At 46.5% G+C, this 17,402-nt stretch overlaps 1 protein-coding gene across 3 annotated transcripts in view; it reads left to right on the top strand.

The window, feature by feature from the left end:
• The window catches only part of LRGUK (leucine rich repeats and guanylate kinase domain containing), a 39,981-nt gene extending 22,579 nt beyond the window's left edge, over nucleotides 1-17,402 (top strand). For 2 of the 3 annotated variants that reach the window (XM_039324751.1, XM_039324753.1), the window contains 7 exons: nucleotides 848-1,049; nucleotides 1,756-1,872; nucleotides 6,520-6,677; nucleotides 12,182-12,270; nucleotides 14,247-14,369; nucleotides 14,892-15,025; nucleotides 16,928-17,402. In XM_039324751.1, the coding sequence (XP_039180685.1) occupies nucleotides 848-1,049; nucleotides 1,756-1,872; nucleotides 6,520-6,677; nucleotides 12,182-12,270; nucleotides 14,247-14,369; nucleotides 14,892-15,025; nucleotides 16,928-17,124 (1,020 nt within the window). In that variant the 3' untranslated portion in view covers nucleotides 17,125-17,402. Of the gene's footprint in view, nucleotides 1-847; nucleotides 1,050-1,755; nucleotides 1,873-6,519; nucleotides 6,678-12,181; nucleotides 12,271-13,641; nucleotides 13,703-14,246; nucleotides 14,370-14,891; nucleotides 15,026-16,927 lie in introns of those variants that run through there. The other variant, XM_039324752.1, reaches the window with a different exon arrangement.

The raw sequence follows: 17,402 nt of genomic DNA, 5'->3' as shown, positions 1-17,402 counted from the left end.
CTGGCTGGGGAATTCCGGGAGCCAAAGTGTTCAAGACTGAAAAACACCGCCTGAAGAAGATGGCTCTCCGAGATTGACAAGCTTTTGAATGTGGCTCAGCCACCTGGTTTGGGGGACCCGAACAAAGCACCCTCTTTTTTCCCCCCTTTTTTTATTTTTTAATCTGATGCCTTTCTGCATTGAGTCGGTCCTTGGAGTCATTTGGTACCTGAAGGGCCAGCGACTCTCAAACAGCTAAACTTCCTCTCTCTCTCTCTCTCTCTCTCTCTCTCTCTCTCTCTCTCTCTCTCTCTCTCTCTCTCCTCCCTCCCTCCCTCCCTCCCTCCCTTCCTCCCTCCCCCTCCCTCCCTCCCTCCCTCCCTCCTTCTCTCTCTCTCTCTCTCTCCCTCCCCCTCCTCTCTCTCTCTCTCTTCTCCCTCCCTCCATCCTTCTCTCTCTCTCTCCCTCCCTCCCTCCCTCCTCTCCTCTCTCTCTCCCTCCCTCCTTCTCTCTCTTCTCTCTCTCTCTCCCTCCCTCCTCTCTCTCTCTCTCCTCTCTCCTCCCTCCTTCTCTCTCTTCTTCTCTCTCTCTCCCTCCCCCCCCCCCTCCTCTCTCTCTCTCTCTTTCCCCTCCCTCCTTCTCTCTCTCCCCTCCCTCCCTCCTTCTCTCTCTCTCTCTCTCTCCCTCCCTCCCTCCTTCTCTCTCTCTCTCTCTCTCCCTCCCTCCCTCCCTCCTTCTCTCTCTCTCCCTCCCTCCCTCCTCTCTCTCTCTCCTCTCTCTCTCCCTCCCTCCTTCTCTCTCTCTTCTCTCTCTCTCTCTCCCTCCCTCCCTCCGTCTCTCTCTCTCTCTCTCTCTCTCTCTCTCTCAGGGAGTCCGAAGTTTGAAGAATTCCTACTTCCAGCCACGATACATCCTACTGATCCCAGTGAACAAGGAGAAATACGGGGGTCACCTCCGAAGGATGGGCTTGTTCAGCAGACCGGAGATCGAGGAAGCCGTCCGGAGGGTGGACATGTACACCCGAATGAACCAGGATTTCCCCGGCTTTTTCGATGCCGCCATCAACGTAGGTCCGTCTCTGACTTCACAAACCAGGTTTACAATCCCGCGAATCAACAATTGGCGGTTAAAAGCTGGGTGGATCTCTCTCTCTCAGGACAGGCAGTCCTCAACCCACAACGGTTCATTTAGTGACCGTTCGGAGTTTTAAAAAAAAAACAGCGCTGGGAAAATGGACTTTACGACCGTTTTTCACACTTACAACCGTTGCAGCCGTCCCCAGGGTCAAGTGGTCAAAATTCGGACGCTTGGCAGCCGGCTCCTATTTACGACGGTCGCAGCGTCCCCGGGGCTCCTGTGATCCTCTTTTGCGACCTCCTGACAAGCAGACTCACTTTACAACCATGTTATTAACTTCACAACGGCGGTGGTTCGCTTAGCAAAGGTGGCGAGGGAAGTCGTAAAATGGGGCAAAGCTCACTTAACCGGGGTTTCACTTAGCGACCTAAATTTGGGGCTCCATTGGGGTTGTAAGTCGAGGACTCCCCTGCTGGAGCAGGGGGCTGGGCTAGAAGACCTCCAAGGTCCCTTCCAGCTCTATTCTGATTCTGGCTGTAAGTCACTTTTTCCAGCGCCGTTGTAACATCCGTCACTAAACAAGCAGTCGTAAGTGGAGGACTGCTTCCATGCATGACGAGAACGTTCTGGGCCACCAGCGGCTGCAGCTTCTCCCATCGCTTTGCCAAAGCTCTTTTCTTCTCCTTCAAACCCCTCCAGATGACTATGATGAGGCCTTCTCCAAACTTAGCGCTATCCTGGAGGAGTTCCTTGGGCTGGTGCCATCGTCCGAATCCAAAGCCACGGTTCCTGCGGTGGGCAGCAAAGACCCTTCAGGTATTGCTGAACCCCACAACCCTTTAATTTCTTGCGAAGTAGAAAGTCTCACGAGGAAAAGAAGCTGGGAGCAAGGAGCCCACTTCATCCCCTAGGCCAGGGGTCTTCAAACCTGGCCCTTTTATGACTTGCGGGCTTCAACTCCCATGATTCCTCAGCCAGCCTCCATTTTGTTTGTTAGATTTAAGACAGGGGTCTTCATACTTGGCCCTTTTATGACTTGTGGGCTTCAACTCCCAGAATTCCTCAGCCAGCCTCCATTTTGTTTGTTAGATTTAAGACAGGCGTCTTCCAACTTGGCCCTTTGATGACTGGTGGACTTCAACTCCCCGAATTCCTCAGCCAGCCTCCATTTTGTTTGTTACATTTAAGACAGGGGTCTTCCAACTTGGCCCTTTGATGACTTGTGGGCTTCAACTCCCAGAATTCCTCAGCCAGCCTCCATTTTGTTTGTTAGATTTAAGGCAGGGGTCTTCCAACTTGGCCCTTTTATGACTTGTGGGCTTCAACTCCCATGATTCCTCAGCCAGCCTCCATTTTGTTTGTTACATTTAAGACAGGGGTCTTCCAACTTGGCCCTTTTATGACTTGTGGACTTCAACTCCCAGAATTCCTCAGCCAGGCACGCTGAGCTGAAGTCCACAAGTCACAAAAAGGGCCAAGTTTGAAGACCCCTGACCTAGCTATAGGGCAGACTCAAGAATCACCAGACTGGAAGGGACCTTGGAGGTCTTCTAGTCCCACCCCCCTGCCTAAGGAATGAATCCTTATACCAGTGGTTCTCAATCTTTTTAGACCGGCGAACCCGGTCATGAGCAGGTGGCGCGCATTCGTGGCGCCGCCCCCTGCGCAGCACGCATGCGTGGCACTGCCCCCTGCGTGGCACGCATGCATGGCGCGCATGTGTGGCGTTGCCCCTGCATGGTGCGCATGCGCGGCGGCGCCCCCTGCGCGGCACACAGGCGCGGCGCTGCCCCCTGCGCCGGCTGAGAAAAAAAATAGCGGACTGCGTTGTTTGGCGACCCCCGTGAAATGGTCGTTCGACCCCAAATGGGGTCACGACCCACAGGTTGAGAACCGCTGCCTTTATACCCTTCCAAATGATTGTCCGACCTCCAGCAATGGATCACCCACAACTCTTTTCGTGGAAGAGGAGAGTCAGTTTGGTCTAATGGTTAAGGCACCAGGAGACAGTGAGTTCTAGTTCTGCCTTGGGTGTGAAAGCCAGCTGGGTGACTTTGGGCCAATCACCAGGAGACGGTGAGTTTTAGTCCTGCCTTCAGCATGAAAGCTAGCTGGGTGACTTTGGGCCAATCACCAGGAGACGGTGAGTTCTAGTCCCGCCTTAGGCATGAAAGCCAGCTGGGTGACTTTGGGCCAATCACCAGGAGACGGTGAGTTCTAGTCCTACCTTAGCCATAAAAGCTGACTGAGTGACTTTGGGCCAATCACCAGGAGACGGTGAGTTCTAGTCCCGCTTTAGGCATGAAAGCCAGCTGGGTCAATCTTGTCTGAGATGTTATAGGCTCTCCTGCTTGAGCGGGGGGCTGGACTAGAAGACCTCCAAGGTCCCTTCCATCTCTATTCTATTCTATTCTATCACCAGGAGACGGTGAGTTCTAATCCCACCTTAGGTCATGACTTTGGGCCAGTCCCTCTCTCTCTGCCTGGCCCACCTTATAAGGCTGTTGTTATGGGGAAAATAAGAGAAGAGAGGTGTGTGGCAGATGTTTGCCGCTTGAGTTATTTGTAAAAATAATAAAGGTGAGATACAAATAAAAATAAAGTGAAATAAACCCCAGGAGGCAAGCTGTTCCATTGATGAACGTTCTCACTGTCAAATCAAAAGTCTTCCACTGAAGCCCTTGAATGCCATCTAAGTCCAGAGTTACAACAGAATATCAGAATAACGGAAGGGACCTTGGGGGGTCATCTAGTCCAACCCCCTGCTCAGGCAGGAAACCCCATACCATTTCAGACAGTCTCTTCTTGAAAACCTCCAGTGATGGAGCACCCACAACCTCTGGAGGCAAGGAGTTCCACTGATTATAATAATAGTAGTAGTAAAGTTGGAAGGGACCTTGGAGGTCATCTAGTCCAACCCCCTGCTCGGGCAGGAAACCCTACACCATTTCGGACAAATGGCTGTCCAGTCTCTTCTTAAAAACTTCCAGTGTTGGAGCATTTACTGCTTCTGGAGGCAGGCTGTTCCACTGATTAATTGTTCTGACTGTCAGGAAGTTTCTCCTTAGTTCTAGGTTGCTTCTCTCCTTGATTAGTTTCCACCCGTTGCTTCTTGTCCTGCCTTCAGGTGCTTTGGAAAATAGCTTGACTCCCTCTTCTTTGTGGCAGCCCCTGAGATATTGGAATACTGCTATCATGTCCCCCCTTGTCCTTCTCTTCGTTAAACTAGACATACCCAATTCTAGCAACCGTTCCTTATATGTTTAAGCCTCCAGTCCCCTAATCATCTTTGTTGCTCTTCTCTGTACTCTTTCTAGAGTCTCAACATCTTTTTTACATCGTGGTGACCAAAACTGGATGCAGTATTCCAAGTGTGGCCTTACCAAGGCATTGAAGAGTGGTATTAATACTTCACGTGATCTTGATTCTATCCCTCTGTTAATGCAGCCTAGCACTGTGTTGGCCTTTTTGGCAGCTGCAGCACACTGCTGGCTCATATTTAAGTGATTGTCTACTAGGACTCCGAGGTCCCTCTCACAGTTACTACTATTGAGCATGGTGCCACCTATGCTGTACTTGTGCATTTGGTTTTTCTTGCCTAAATGTAGAACCTTGCTTTTTTCACCATTGAATTTCATTTTGTTAGTTAGTGCCCAGTGTTCAAGTCTGTCCAGATCCTTCTGTATCTGAAGCCTGTCTTCTGGAGTGTTGGCTATTCCTGCCAGCTTGGTGTCGTCTGCAAATTTGGTGAGTTCCCCATCTATCCCTTCATCCAAATCGTTGATGAAGATGTTGAAGAGTACTGGGCCCAGAACAGAGCCCTGGGGCACCCCACTACACACTTCCCTCCATATAGATGCAGTTCCATTGAGGACCACTCGCTGAGTACGGCCGGTCAGCCAGCTACGGATCCATCTGGTGGTGGTTCTGTCTACCCCACATTTTTCTATCTTGTCAAGTAGTAGGTTGTGATCTACTTTATCAAATGCCTTACTGAAGTCCAAGTAAATTATGTCCACAGCATTCCTCTGATCCACTAATTTTGTCACTTGGTCAAAGAATGCAATAAGATTTGTCTGGCATGATCTATTTTTGACAAACCCATGTTGGCTTTTAGTAATGACTTTGTTTGCCTCTAGGTGTTCGTTGATTCGTTGTTTGATTATCTTTTCCAGGATCTTCCCAGGTATTGAGGTCAGGCTGATAGGTCTGTAATTTCCTGGATCCATTTTTTTTCCTTTTTTGAGGATGGGAACTACATCAGCTCTTTTCCAGTCCTCTGGTAGTTCCCCTGTGTTCCAGGATCTTTGAAAAATATAGTTCAGTGGCTCCGATATCACATCTGCCAGTTCCTTGAGAACTCTGGGGTGTAATCCATCTGGTCCTGGCGATTTGAACTCATCTAGGCTGGACAGGTGCTCCCTAACCATTTTCTTGCCTATCTTAACTTGTGTTTCTGTTTTGTTTTTTATGGCACTATTTTTGATAGGTTGGTCTGTTTTTTTCCCTTTGTGTAAAGACAGATGCAAAAAATGAGTTAAATAGTTCTGCTTTCTCCCTGTTGCTTGTCACCTTCTTGCCACTTCCACCCACTAATGGACCAATCATTTCCTTCACTTTTTTCTTGTTTTTTACATGTTGAAAGAAGCTTTTTTTGTTATTTTTGACTTTGGTCGCAAGCCTTAGTTCATTTTGAGCCTTGGCTTTCTTCACTTCATCTTTGCAGGCTCGGGCTATTTGCTGATATTCTGACTTAGTTATGTTCCCCTCTTTCCACTTTCTATACTTGTACTTTTTATCTTTCAATTTGTCAGAGAGTTCTTTATGCAGCCATGCTGGTTTCTTTTGAGAGCTGTTATTTTTCCTCTTTGTTGGTATTGTGCTAGACTGTGCTTTTATTATCTCATTTTTTCAAAATTTCCCAAGCTTCTTGAGTTGTTTTTTCCTTGAGGATTCTCATCCATGGAATCCTTCCCAAGCCCTGTCTAAGTTTATTGAAATTAGCTCTCTTGAAGTCCAAGACTCTAGTTTGACTGTGTTCTATTGGTTGTGCTTCTATAATGTTGAATTCTAATATTGCATGATCACTTCCTCCCAGGGTTCCTATGGCTTCAACACCGTCTATCATTTCATCTCTGTTAGTGAGAATTAGATCCCAAATGGCTAATCCCCTAGTTCCCTTCTCTACTTTTTGGGAGACAAAGTTGTCTGCTAGGTTTGCCAGGAACCTGTTTGATCTTCCACTTGGTGCGGAGTTTGTCTCCCAGTTGATGTCAGGGTAGTTAAAGTCCCCCAGTACTATTGTGATGTGCTTCCTACATACCTTAGTTAGCTGACTAGCAAAAAGTTCATCTATTTCCTCTGTTTGGTTGGGTGGTCTGTAGTATACACCTATAGCAATGTCATTTCCCCCCCCTTTTATATTGACCCAAATGCATTATCTGCTGCTTGTTTGGTTTTTAGCTCCCAAGAAGGAGTCGACTGCAACTCTGAAAGTCAGCAACGTCAGAGGGACCGATGGTGTTGCACCATCCCCTACTCCCAATGAATTTATGGATTCTTCAGCCAAAAACTACTCGGCCAAAATATCGGCTCAACTTTCGGCACAGAAGACCCCGGTGGTAAGTAAAGAGAGCAAAACACATCTGAGTTATTGATGAAACACAATGTCATGTCAACAAAGAGCAACCAAGATGATCAGGGGACCGGAGGCTAAAACATACAAGGAACAGTTGCTGGAATTAGGTATGTCTAGTTTAGTGAAGAGAAGGACGAGGGGGGACATGATAGCAGTCTTCCAGTATCTCAGGGGCTGCCCCAAAGAAGAGGGAGTCAAGCTATTCCCCAAAGCGGCTGAAGGCAGGACAGGAAGCAACGGGTGGAAACTCATCAAGGAGAGAAGCAACCTGGAACTAAGGAGAAACTTCCTGACAGTGAGAACAATTAACCAGTGGAACAACCTGCCTCCAGAAGCTGTGAATGCTCCAACACTGCAAGTCTTTAAGAAAAGACTGGACAGCCATTTGTCCGAAATGGTATAGGGTTTCCTGCCTGAGCAGGGGGTTGGACTAGATGACCTCCAAGGTCCCTTCCAAGTATTATTATTATGGATCATCGCACAGTCAGCCAGATGTTCAGACTGGATTTGGCATTTTGTCTACCTATCGAGTCCTTACCCAGGACCTGGGATAGGCAGATGTGGATGTTTGATGGTATTACAGATATCGTCGCAAGATGGAAGCAGTTCCTAGTAAGGCCGCCTTTTGCAATTGACTAATGGCGAGTTTGTCAATGCCGATGATGGTGTTCAAGTGGTGCTCCAGTTGTTTTGGGATTGCACCCAAGGAGCCTATGACTATTGGTACTACCCTTGATGATGATGATGGTGATTATTATTATTATTATTATTATTATTATATTATTATTATTGATCATCACACAGTCAGCCAGATGTTCAGACTGGATTTGACATTTTTGTCTACCTATCGAGTCCTTACCCAGGACCTGGGATAGGCAGATAATGGATGTTTGATGGTATTACAGATCTCGTCGCAGGATGGAAGCAGTTCCTAGTAAGGCCGCCTTTTGCAATTGACTAATAGCGAATTTGTCAATGCCGATGATGGTGTTCAAGTAGATTCTCAAGAGCTGGGGAAGGATGTCAACACGAGTGGATTCTCAAGAGCTGGAGAAGGATTTAAACACGAGTGGATTCTCAATTCTCCCATTCAAGGATCCCAAGCCATTGAAAAGGATTCCTCAGTTTGACTTGGAACCAGGCCAGGAAGTCTTCCATCATGGATCCATTTATTGTCCTCCAGGAGGGGAAAAAAATCATGCTCAACTGAGACGGTCCCTGCTCTGTATCCAGAAGACCCCAATCTTTTTTGGAAGCGAGAAGTCCGGAAAGAGTGATTGGCAGTTCCTCTGTGTATATTTTAAGCAGCCCGGTCACCAAAAATCTGGAGGAACCCAGCAGCACCTTATCTGACTACCTTTTCTCCCAGCCTCAGTGAAGTTTATGCCTTGCAAGAAAATTTAAAAGCGGGGAAAAAATGGTCCCACCAGACCTTCTTCTTCTTTTTTTTTTTTAATTTTTTATTAAGTCCAAAGAAAAAAAAGGATTAAAAACATTGAACATGGGAAATCATCTTTGACTGACATCTCAGTCCATATTGTACATGAATTACATATAATATACCTATATACAACTATACATTTCTAGTCTCTATCTCAGTTTATCTCTTAGTAATAATAATAATAGTAGTAAAGTTGGAAGGGACCTTGGAGGTCATCTAGTCCAACCCCCTGCTCAGGCAAGACCTCCATTTTTACTGTGACCTCCATTTTTTTCCCCTCCATCTATACAATTTATTCCATATTCGATAAAATTCTGTTTCTTCCTGATTTTTTTCATCTTTTAGTTACCCTATCTAGTTCTGCGCAACACATAATTTTCTTTATTAGTCCTTCCCCACTCGGTGCTTCCGTTGCTTTCCACTTTTGAGCAAATAGTATCCTTGCCGCTGTGACCACATGGATAATTAAATATGTGTCCTCTTTATATAAGGAAACATATAAGGAACGGTTGCTAGAATTGGGTATGTCTAGTTTAACGAAGAGAAGGACAAGGGGGGACATGATAGCAGTCTTCTAATATCTCAGGGGCTGCCCCAAAGAAGAGGGAGTCAAGCTGTTCTCCAAAGCGCCAGAAGGCAGGACAAGAAGCAACGGATGGAAAATAATCCAGGAGAGAAGCAACCTAGAGAACTAAGGAGAAACTTCCTGACAGTGAGAACAATTAATCAGTGGAACAGCCTGCCTCCAGAAGCAGTAAATGCTCCAACACTGGAAGTTTTTAAGAAGAGACTGGACAGCCACTTGTCCGAAATGGTGTAGGGTTTCCTGCCCGAGCAGGGGGTTGGACTAGAGGACCTCCAAAGTCCCTTCTAACTTTACTACTATTATTATTTACATTTTTTTCTAGTATTCCTAATAGTAATGTCTCCGGTTTGTATTGAATGTTTTGCGTAGTCATTGCCCAATCCCAGACCATACGCCAGTACACCTGTGCTTCTCTGCATGCCACCATACTTCTTCTGCTGGTTACGTCCATAGACTTAAGCTTTGGGGCTCTCCTCCAAGAAATTCTTCAACCAACCCTTAGGAAGACGAAGAGGAGAAATCTCGCCAAAGCCAGATGGTGGTAGCCCTGGTGGAAGAACATTCTAGAGTGATGGTGTCATAATGGGGAACGTCATCCCTGGAGGCCTGCAGGGAAGACCACCCCATCTCCTGGCCAGGACGGTCTAAGGGCCCATCCTCCCACATCTGGAGTTGCCTCTCCAGATGGGAAAGAAGAGTCACAGACTAATCCACTACCCCCCATTCAGCAAAAGGCTTTCATTTTGGCGCGAGGTAGGTGGCCCCGAGGGGAGGCATCCTGCCTTGACTTCTTCTGTGGGATCCTGGCCTTCAAGAAGGAAGCAGAAGACCTCTCTTAGGTCAACCATGTCCAGGAGAAATGTCAGGGGCCTAATTTGCTTGGACAGGTTTGAGAAGAATAGAAGAACCAAACAGTGAGTACCAATAACATCACTTTATAAGGCCTTGGTAAGGCCACACTTGGAATACGGCATCCAGCTTTGATGGCCATGATGTCAAAAAGATGTTGAGACTCTAGAAAGAGTGCAGAGAAGAGCAACAAAGATGATCAGGGGACTGGAAGCTAACACATATAAGGAACGGTTGCTGGAATTGGGTATGTCTAGTTTAATGAAGAGAAGGATGAGGGGGGACAGGATAGCCGTGTTCCAATATCTCAGGGGCTGCCCCAAAGAAGAGGGAGTCAAGCTATTCTCCAAAGCCCCTGAAGGCAGGACAAGAAGCAACAGGTGGAAACTCAACAAGGAGAGAAGCAACCTAGAACTAAGGACAAACTTACTGTTAGAACAATTAACCAGTGGAACAACCTGCCTCCAGAAGCAGTGAATGCTCCAACACTGGAAGTTTTTAAGAAGAAACTGAACAGCCGTTTGTCTGAAAGGGTATAGGGTTTCCTGCCTGAGCAAGGGGTTGGACTAGATGGCCTCCAAGGTACTTTCCAACTCTGTTATTCTGTTTCCAAGAAGGAAACGCAGTTAGCCATTGCACCTAAGATGCATTAAAATCTACTAAGGTAGAGTAGACAACACCATGCTCAAAATGGGTTTTTATACTTTTCCCCTTATACCTTATTGGGGTTTTGTTTGGGTAAAAATTGTGTGTGTGGGGCGGGATATATGTGGCCCACAGTTCCCTGAAGAAGGAATAGTTTAATCCTGGATAATTGTTCACCATCTGGCATTCTTCAGCTCAAGAGATTCAGTTATAAATTGATGATGATTGCCAGGTTTCTCAATCTTGGCAGTTTTATGATGGGTGGACTTCAACTCCCAAAATCCTTCAGCCAGCCTGCTTTGAGATGAGTGGACTTCAACTCCCAGAATTCCCCAGCCAACCTGCTTTGAGATGGGTGGACTTCAACTCCCAGAATCCCTCAGCCAGGATGCTTTAAGATGGGTGGATTTCAACTTCCAGAATCCTTCAGCCAGCCTGCTTTGAGATGGATGGACTTCAACTCCCATAATTCCCCAGCCAGCCTGCTTTAAGATGGATGGACTTCAACTCCCATAATTCCCCAGCCAGCCTGCTTTAAGATGGGTGGACTTCAACTCCCATAATTCCCCAGCCAGCCTGCTTTGAGATGGGTGGACTTCAACTCCCAGAATCCCTCAGCCGGGATGCTTTAAGATGGGTGGACTTCAACTCCCAGAATTCTGAAAGGGGATTGGGCTAGATGACCTTCCAACTTTATTATTATTATTATTATTATTATTATTATTATTATTATTATTATTATTATTAATCATCGCACAGTCAGCCAGATGTTCAGACTGGATTTGGGCATTTTGTCTACCTATCAAGTCTTTACCCAGGACCTGGGATAGGCAGATGTGGATGTTTGATGGTATTACAGATATCGTCGCAGGATGGAAGCAATTCCTAGTAAGGCTGCCTTTTGCAATTGACTAATAGCGAATTTGTCAATGCCAATGGTGTTCAAGTGGTGCTCCAGTTGTTTTGGAATTGCACCCAAGGAGCCTATGACTATTGGTACTACCCTTGCTTGCTTTTGCCACAGTCTTTCTATTTCTATTTGTAGGTCTTTGTATTTTGTGATCTCCTCCAGTTCTTTCTCGTCTATTCTGCTGTCTCCAGGCACTGCCACGTCCACTATCCAGACTTTTTTGTCTTTCTTATCGACAATTGTTAAGTCTGGGGTGTTATGTTGCAGGTGCTTGTCTGTTTGAATTCTGAAGTCCCAGAGCAGTTTAATTTTATCATTTTCTATGACTTTCTCTATTTTATGATCCCACCAGTTTTTGCTTACAGGCAAATGATATTTTTTGCAGATCTTCCAATGCACCATTGTTGCTACTTTGTCATGCCGCTGCTTGTAGTCAGTCTGTGCAATCTTCTTGCAACAGCTTACCAGGTGGTCCACTGTTTCTTCAGCTTCTTTGCATAGGCGGCACTTACTGTCTGTTGCTGTCTTCTCAATTTTGACTTTGTATGCATTTGTCCTTAAGGCTTGGTCTTGTGCAGCCAGAATTAGTCCCTCGGTCTCTTTCTTCAATTTTCCTGCTCTTAGCCATTGCCAGGTTTTATTATTATCTGCTTTCCCAGCTATTTTTTTCATGTATTGGCCATGTAGTGCTTTGTCTTCCCATGCCTCTATTCTGTTCTTCATTTGGTCTTTCTTGTAGGCCAGTTTGGTCTCTCCAGTAGTCAGTTGTTGTTGTTGTTGTTGTTATGTCCCATGAACTTTCCACCATGACCATGAAGCCAAGAGGCAGTCTTTTCTTCCATGGCTTCCCAACCTTCACCTGCCATCGGTGTGTCTATCTGACCATGGATGGCCGTTCCCCGGGGAGGGGATAAGTGACCTCATGGGTGTTCTAACTTCACCAAGGTTAACTGGTTGCAGAGCTTATGTCCCTCCCCCTCCCCCCCTGGATAATGACTTGTGCCCGAACCTTGTCGTGACCCGTCACTAAGAGGGCCAATTGTGTTCCATCTCCAGGAAGAGGCGTCGCTCCAGCGCAGACAACAGCTGGCCAAGCAGGGCCTGATGGGCAAAACCATCTCCTCCTACGCCCAGCTGTTCGAGAGGTAAGAATGACCCCCCCCCTTAAATGAAAGGTTTGCTCCAAAGAGGGGCGTGAGAGAAATCAGGAAGCAAAGGGGCTGATTGCCCTTCATGTTAATTATCCCTGTTAGGAGAAACTTCCTGGCAGTGAGGACAATTAACCAGTGGAACAGCCTGCCACCAGAAGTTGTGGATGCTCCATCACTGGAGGTTTTTAAGAAGAGATTAGATAGTGACTTGCCTGGAGTGGTCTAGGGCAGTGTTTCTCAACCTTGACAATTTTAAGGCATGTAGACTTCAACTCCCAGAATTCCACAGCCAGCATTGCTGGCTGTGGAATTCTGGGAGTTGAAGTCCACATGCCTTAAAATTGTCAAGGTTGAGAAACACTGGTCTAGGGGCTCCTGGTTGAGCAGGGGGTTGGACTAGATGACCTCCAAAACTTGTGGACTACAACTCCCAGAATTCCCTAGCCAGCCATGCTGGATGAGGAATTCTGGGAGTTGTAGTCCACCCGCCTTAAGGTTGCCAAAGCTGAAAAATAGGGATTTAGAGCAGGGGTGTCCAAACTTTGGCAATTTTAAGACTCGTGGACTTCAACTCCCAGAATTCCCCAGCCAGCCATGCTGGCTGGGGAATTCTGGGAGTTGAAGTCCACCCATTTTAAGATTTAGAAAGACAATGACAGCAGGTCCGTCTAGATATTAACAAAACAACAAAACATGTTCTCCACACACAACGCTGTGAACTTAAGTCAGTTGGACCTAGCACTGCCATTCGCACAACATGCCCCATGCATTTGGTCTTAAACCTGGGTCGTTTGCGCTTGCTTGCGCGTCCTAGCGTGTGTCACCCACCCCAAAAGTGGCTTAAGACAACCCAGGTTAGGCGGTATGGCCAATGCAGTCGGGAATGGCGTCAATCCACGCCATGCTGCCACCATCAATTTTTGAAGAATCGTCCTCTGGATTTGTGCCGTGGCAGAACTCATACCTGGGCCCTCCCAGCCGCATCTGCCTGCCGCATTTGGGAACCGGAGACTTCCTCCAGGCACGCCGGTTTCCCAGGTGTGAGTACAGGTGCGCTGGGCCTGCGCAAGCCTGTCACCGCTGTACTTTGAGCACGTTGCAGCATTGCTTTTTTTAAAAAAAAAATCACCCCACAATGCCATAGATAGTATCTGTTTTCAGAGCACTGGATCTAATGGAAATATTTGGGGTGGGGGATGCCTTCCTGGGAATTACAATCTTCTGTTCTAGTTTATTCTCTATTCTATTCTCTATTCTGTTCTATATTCTATTCTGCTCTATATTCTATTCTATTCTATTCTATTCTATTCTATTCTATTCTATTCTATTCTATTCTATTTTTTTCTTATTCTATTATATATACAGGGCTTTTTTGTCATAGAACATGCAGAATGGAGTTCCGGCACCTTTTTTGGACGGAACAAGGCAAGTTGTATGACATGTGTTTTTTTGTTTTTACAAAAAAAGCCGTGTGTGTGTGTGTGTGTATGTGTGTATGTATGTATATATATGTATATGTATATGTATATGTATATGTATATGTATATATATATATATATATATATATATATATATATATATATAATTAAAAACACGAATCCCGGGTATACACATGTCGTAAAAATAGTAAACAAATCCGAACACCAGGATAAAATCATAAACAAAACTGTTTAATCTATACACACACACACACACACACACACACACACACACACAGAGAGAGAGAGGGGGGGAGAGAGGGGACGATAGATGAGATAGATAGATAGACAGACAGACAGACAGACAGACAGACAGACAGACAATAGATAGATAATAGATATAGATAGATAATACATAGAGAGAGAGATGGATGGATGGTGGCAGGCTCCATTGGAAGGAAAAACTGTTTAGACATAGAATTTGCATGTCAATAAACAAAAAAGTGGGCTCCGAGCTGGGAGAATCAGAGGACTCTTTGTGGTTTGTTCCAGGGATGCCCTCCGAGTTGCAGACCCCAGCGTGCATAGCCAGTTTTTAGAGCCCCCATCTTTCACCTACGCGGGGTCCTTTAGACGTTCCATGAGCCCCGTCCCACCCACCACTACTGACCAAAGGTGAGTAGAGATGTGATTCCTTGGGGGGGACTTTTCTCCAGAACGTCTAGAGGATGTTCCAGCCTGTAGGGCTTCTGATTCGAGTTCCCCAACCTGGACCACCAGATATACCTCGCACTACAAGACCCATCATCCCCAGGCAAGGAAAGTTCCCATCGCTCTGTCAGGGAGACAGCAAGCCCAGCACAGGACAGTCTCACAACCAACTGTGCAACAGATGAGGGGTGCCAATGACACCATGGCCCAGAAGTTGGTGGGGCTGCCAAACCTGGCGCCATCCGAATGGCAGAGTAGAAGATCTCCACAGCCATAGCTGCTGCGTCAGGACTTCTGATTAGATCTCCCCAACCTGGAGAGACCTTGCACTATAAGACCCATGGTTCCCAGGCAAGGAATGCCGCCATCACAGGCCTCGAAATGTGCAGAGAAGATGGAGGCTGGTAGACACCACATGATGTGGCTTCTCTGGGTGAGTTGTAGCTTAGCGTTCCCGGGCGTTGATCTCACCCTTTCCTTCCTCAGATACAGGGAATCGGATCAACCAGCCAAGAAATCCCTCCCTGATCCGGGATCACTCCTGTCTCCCAGCATATCTTCCACCCGTCCCTCCAGGACCATCCTTGCAGAAGTCACGGATGAAAAAAGGAGCCGGCAAGGTGGGCGCCAATTCAAAGCTTTGAATACGCATCGCGTTACAAAAGGGCTCAAAGTCTTTGTCACGACCCCATCTTGACGTTTTTGACCTCCTCCGAACCGAGGGCCCTGCTGTGACTCCGGAGTGAGTTGAGGGGATACCACAAACTACAAATATTCTCTCTGTTTTGGCTGCGGATTCTTATCTGATCTGCAAATCTCCAGGTGGCCACTAGATGGCAGCAGATTAATAGCTCTGCTGCTCTCTCTGGTGCCATCTAGAGGTCGTTTTTGATAACAGCCCCTAAAGGTGAGGAAATGCCAAGATGGATTCAGATACCTTTGCCGGCAACTTATAATATTCCCAGCGTTTAATCCGAGAGCCCAAAAATTCCGGCTCCAGAATAGGATCAGACATGGTTTGACTAAGAGGCAAAAAGATTCTAAGGCGCCATCAGTTAGGGCCAGGAGTGCCTTTTGAGTACAGACAAGTCCTCGATTACGACCACGGTTGAGCCCAAAATTTCCATTGCTAAGCGAGACGTTTGTTAAATGAGCTTTGCCCTATTTTATGACCTTTCTTGCCACCGTTGTTAAGTGAATCACTGCCGTTATTAAATTAGGAACCGGGTTGTGAAGTGAAGCTGGCTTCCCCCACTGACTTTGTTTGTCGGAAGGTCGCAAAAGGGCATCACATGACGCAAGGCACTGCGACCGTCATAAATGTGAATCAGTTTGCCAAGCAATCCAAAATTTGATCGCGTAACCCTGGGGGAGGGTGCAGTGTTCACATATTTGAAATGTGGTCATAAGTCCCTTGTGTTTCAGTGCCATTGCAACTTTTGGACAGTCACTAAACGAATGGTTGTAAGCCAACGATTACCTGTATGTTGTGCTCCTCTCCTCCCCAACTTTTAACTGTATTTATTGTTGTTATTTATTGTTTTACTATTTTAATGTCTACCAGTTTTAATCTTTGTAAAATGCCCAGAGATTGGGAGAGGCACATAATGGAAGGAAGGAAGGGAGGGAGGGAGGGAGGGAGGGAGGGAAAGGAAGGAAGAAAGAAAGAAAGAAAGAAAAGAAGGAAGACAAAGAAAGAGAAAAAGAAAGAAAAGAAAAAGAAAGAAAGAAAGAAAGAAAGAGGGAAGGAAGAAAGGAAGAAACAAAAAAGAAAGGAAGGGAGAAGGAAGGAAGACAAAGAAAAAAGAGAAAGAAAGAAAGAAAGAGGGAGGGAGAGGGAAGGAAGAAAGAAAGAGAAAGAAATGGAGGGAGGGAGAAGGAAGGAAGACAAAGAAAGAAAAAGAAAGAGAAAAGAAAGAAAGAAAGGAAGGAAGACAAAGAAAGAGAAAAAGAAAGAAAAGAAAAAGAAAGAAAGAAAGAAAGAAAGAAAGAAAGAAAGAAAGAAAGAAAGAAAGAAAGAAAGAAAGAAAGAAGAGAGAGGGGGAAGGAAGGAAGGAAGAAAGAAAGAAACAAGAAAGGGAGGGAGAAGGAAGGAAGACAAAGAAAAAAAGAGAAAGAAAGAAAGAAAGAAAGAAAGAAAGAAAGAAAAGAGAGAGGGAGGGAGGGAGAGGAAGGAAGAAAAAAAAGAAAGAAAAAAGAAATGGAGAGAGGGAGAAGGAAGGTCAGTGGTCCTTGATTTATGACCACAATTAAGATCAAAATTTCTGTTGCTAAGCAAAACACTTAAGTGAGTTTTGCCCCATATTTACGACCTTTCTTGCTACACGTGGTAAGTGAATCATTGCCGGTAGAAAAGAGAAGGAAGGAAGGAAGGAAGGAAGGAAGGAAGGAAGGAAGGAAGGAAGGAAGGAAGGAAGGGAGGGAGGGAGGGAGGACAGAAAGGAGTGCGGGAAAGAAAAAAAAAGAAAGTCAGTCCCTCTCTTCTCCAAGCAGACATCCAATCCCGCTCTTCTCTGTTGCAGAGGCCGACCGTCCCACGGACAGCAAGGAGAAGAAGACCCCCAAGCACAAAGCCCCTTCCCCACACCTCACCACCACGGTCCCCGTCCGCCCCGGGTCCAACACCAAGCCGGTCCTTCCTCCCATCCCGTCCGGTCGGAAGAAGCCCAAAGCGGCCACCGTGGACAGCTACGCCTCGGTCATGTGGTTGAAGCCCTAGCCTTGGAGCCCCGCCCCCCCCAACGCCTTTTACTCCCAAGTAGCACTTAGGGGGTCCCGACTCTGCTTCTCACCCCCCCCCCCGAGGGAGATCCTGCTGGAGCCAGCCCAAGAAAACTTCCATTTTTTATTTTTATTTTTAAAGACTTGTTTCGTGACACAATGCGGATCCGCAACGATTTCTCGGCGGGTGTTTGTATGTAGGTCTTTGGTTATTCAGGTTTTCTCCCGCGTAGAATTGGAAGTGTCTTGGCGACGTTTCGACAAAGTCCCATTCGT

Source organism: Crotalus tigris, unplaced genomic scaffold (genome assembly GCF_016545835.1).
Source record: "Crotalus tigris isolate CLP2741 ecotype Arizona unplaced genomic scaffold, ASM1654583v1 scf7180000024308.805542, whole genome shotgun sequence".
Classification (NCBI taxonomy): Eukaryota; Metazoa; Chordata; class Lepidosauria; order Squamata; family Viperidae; genus Crotalus; species Crotalus tigris.
This window is presented reverse-complemented; position numbering and strand designations above follow the sequence as displayed.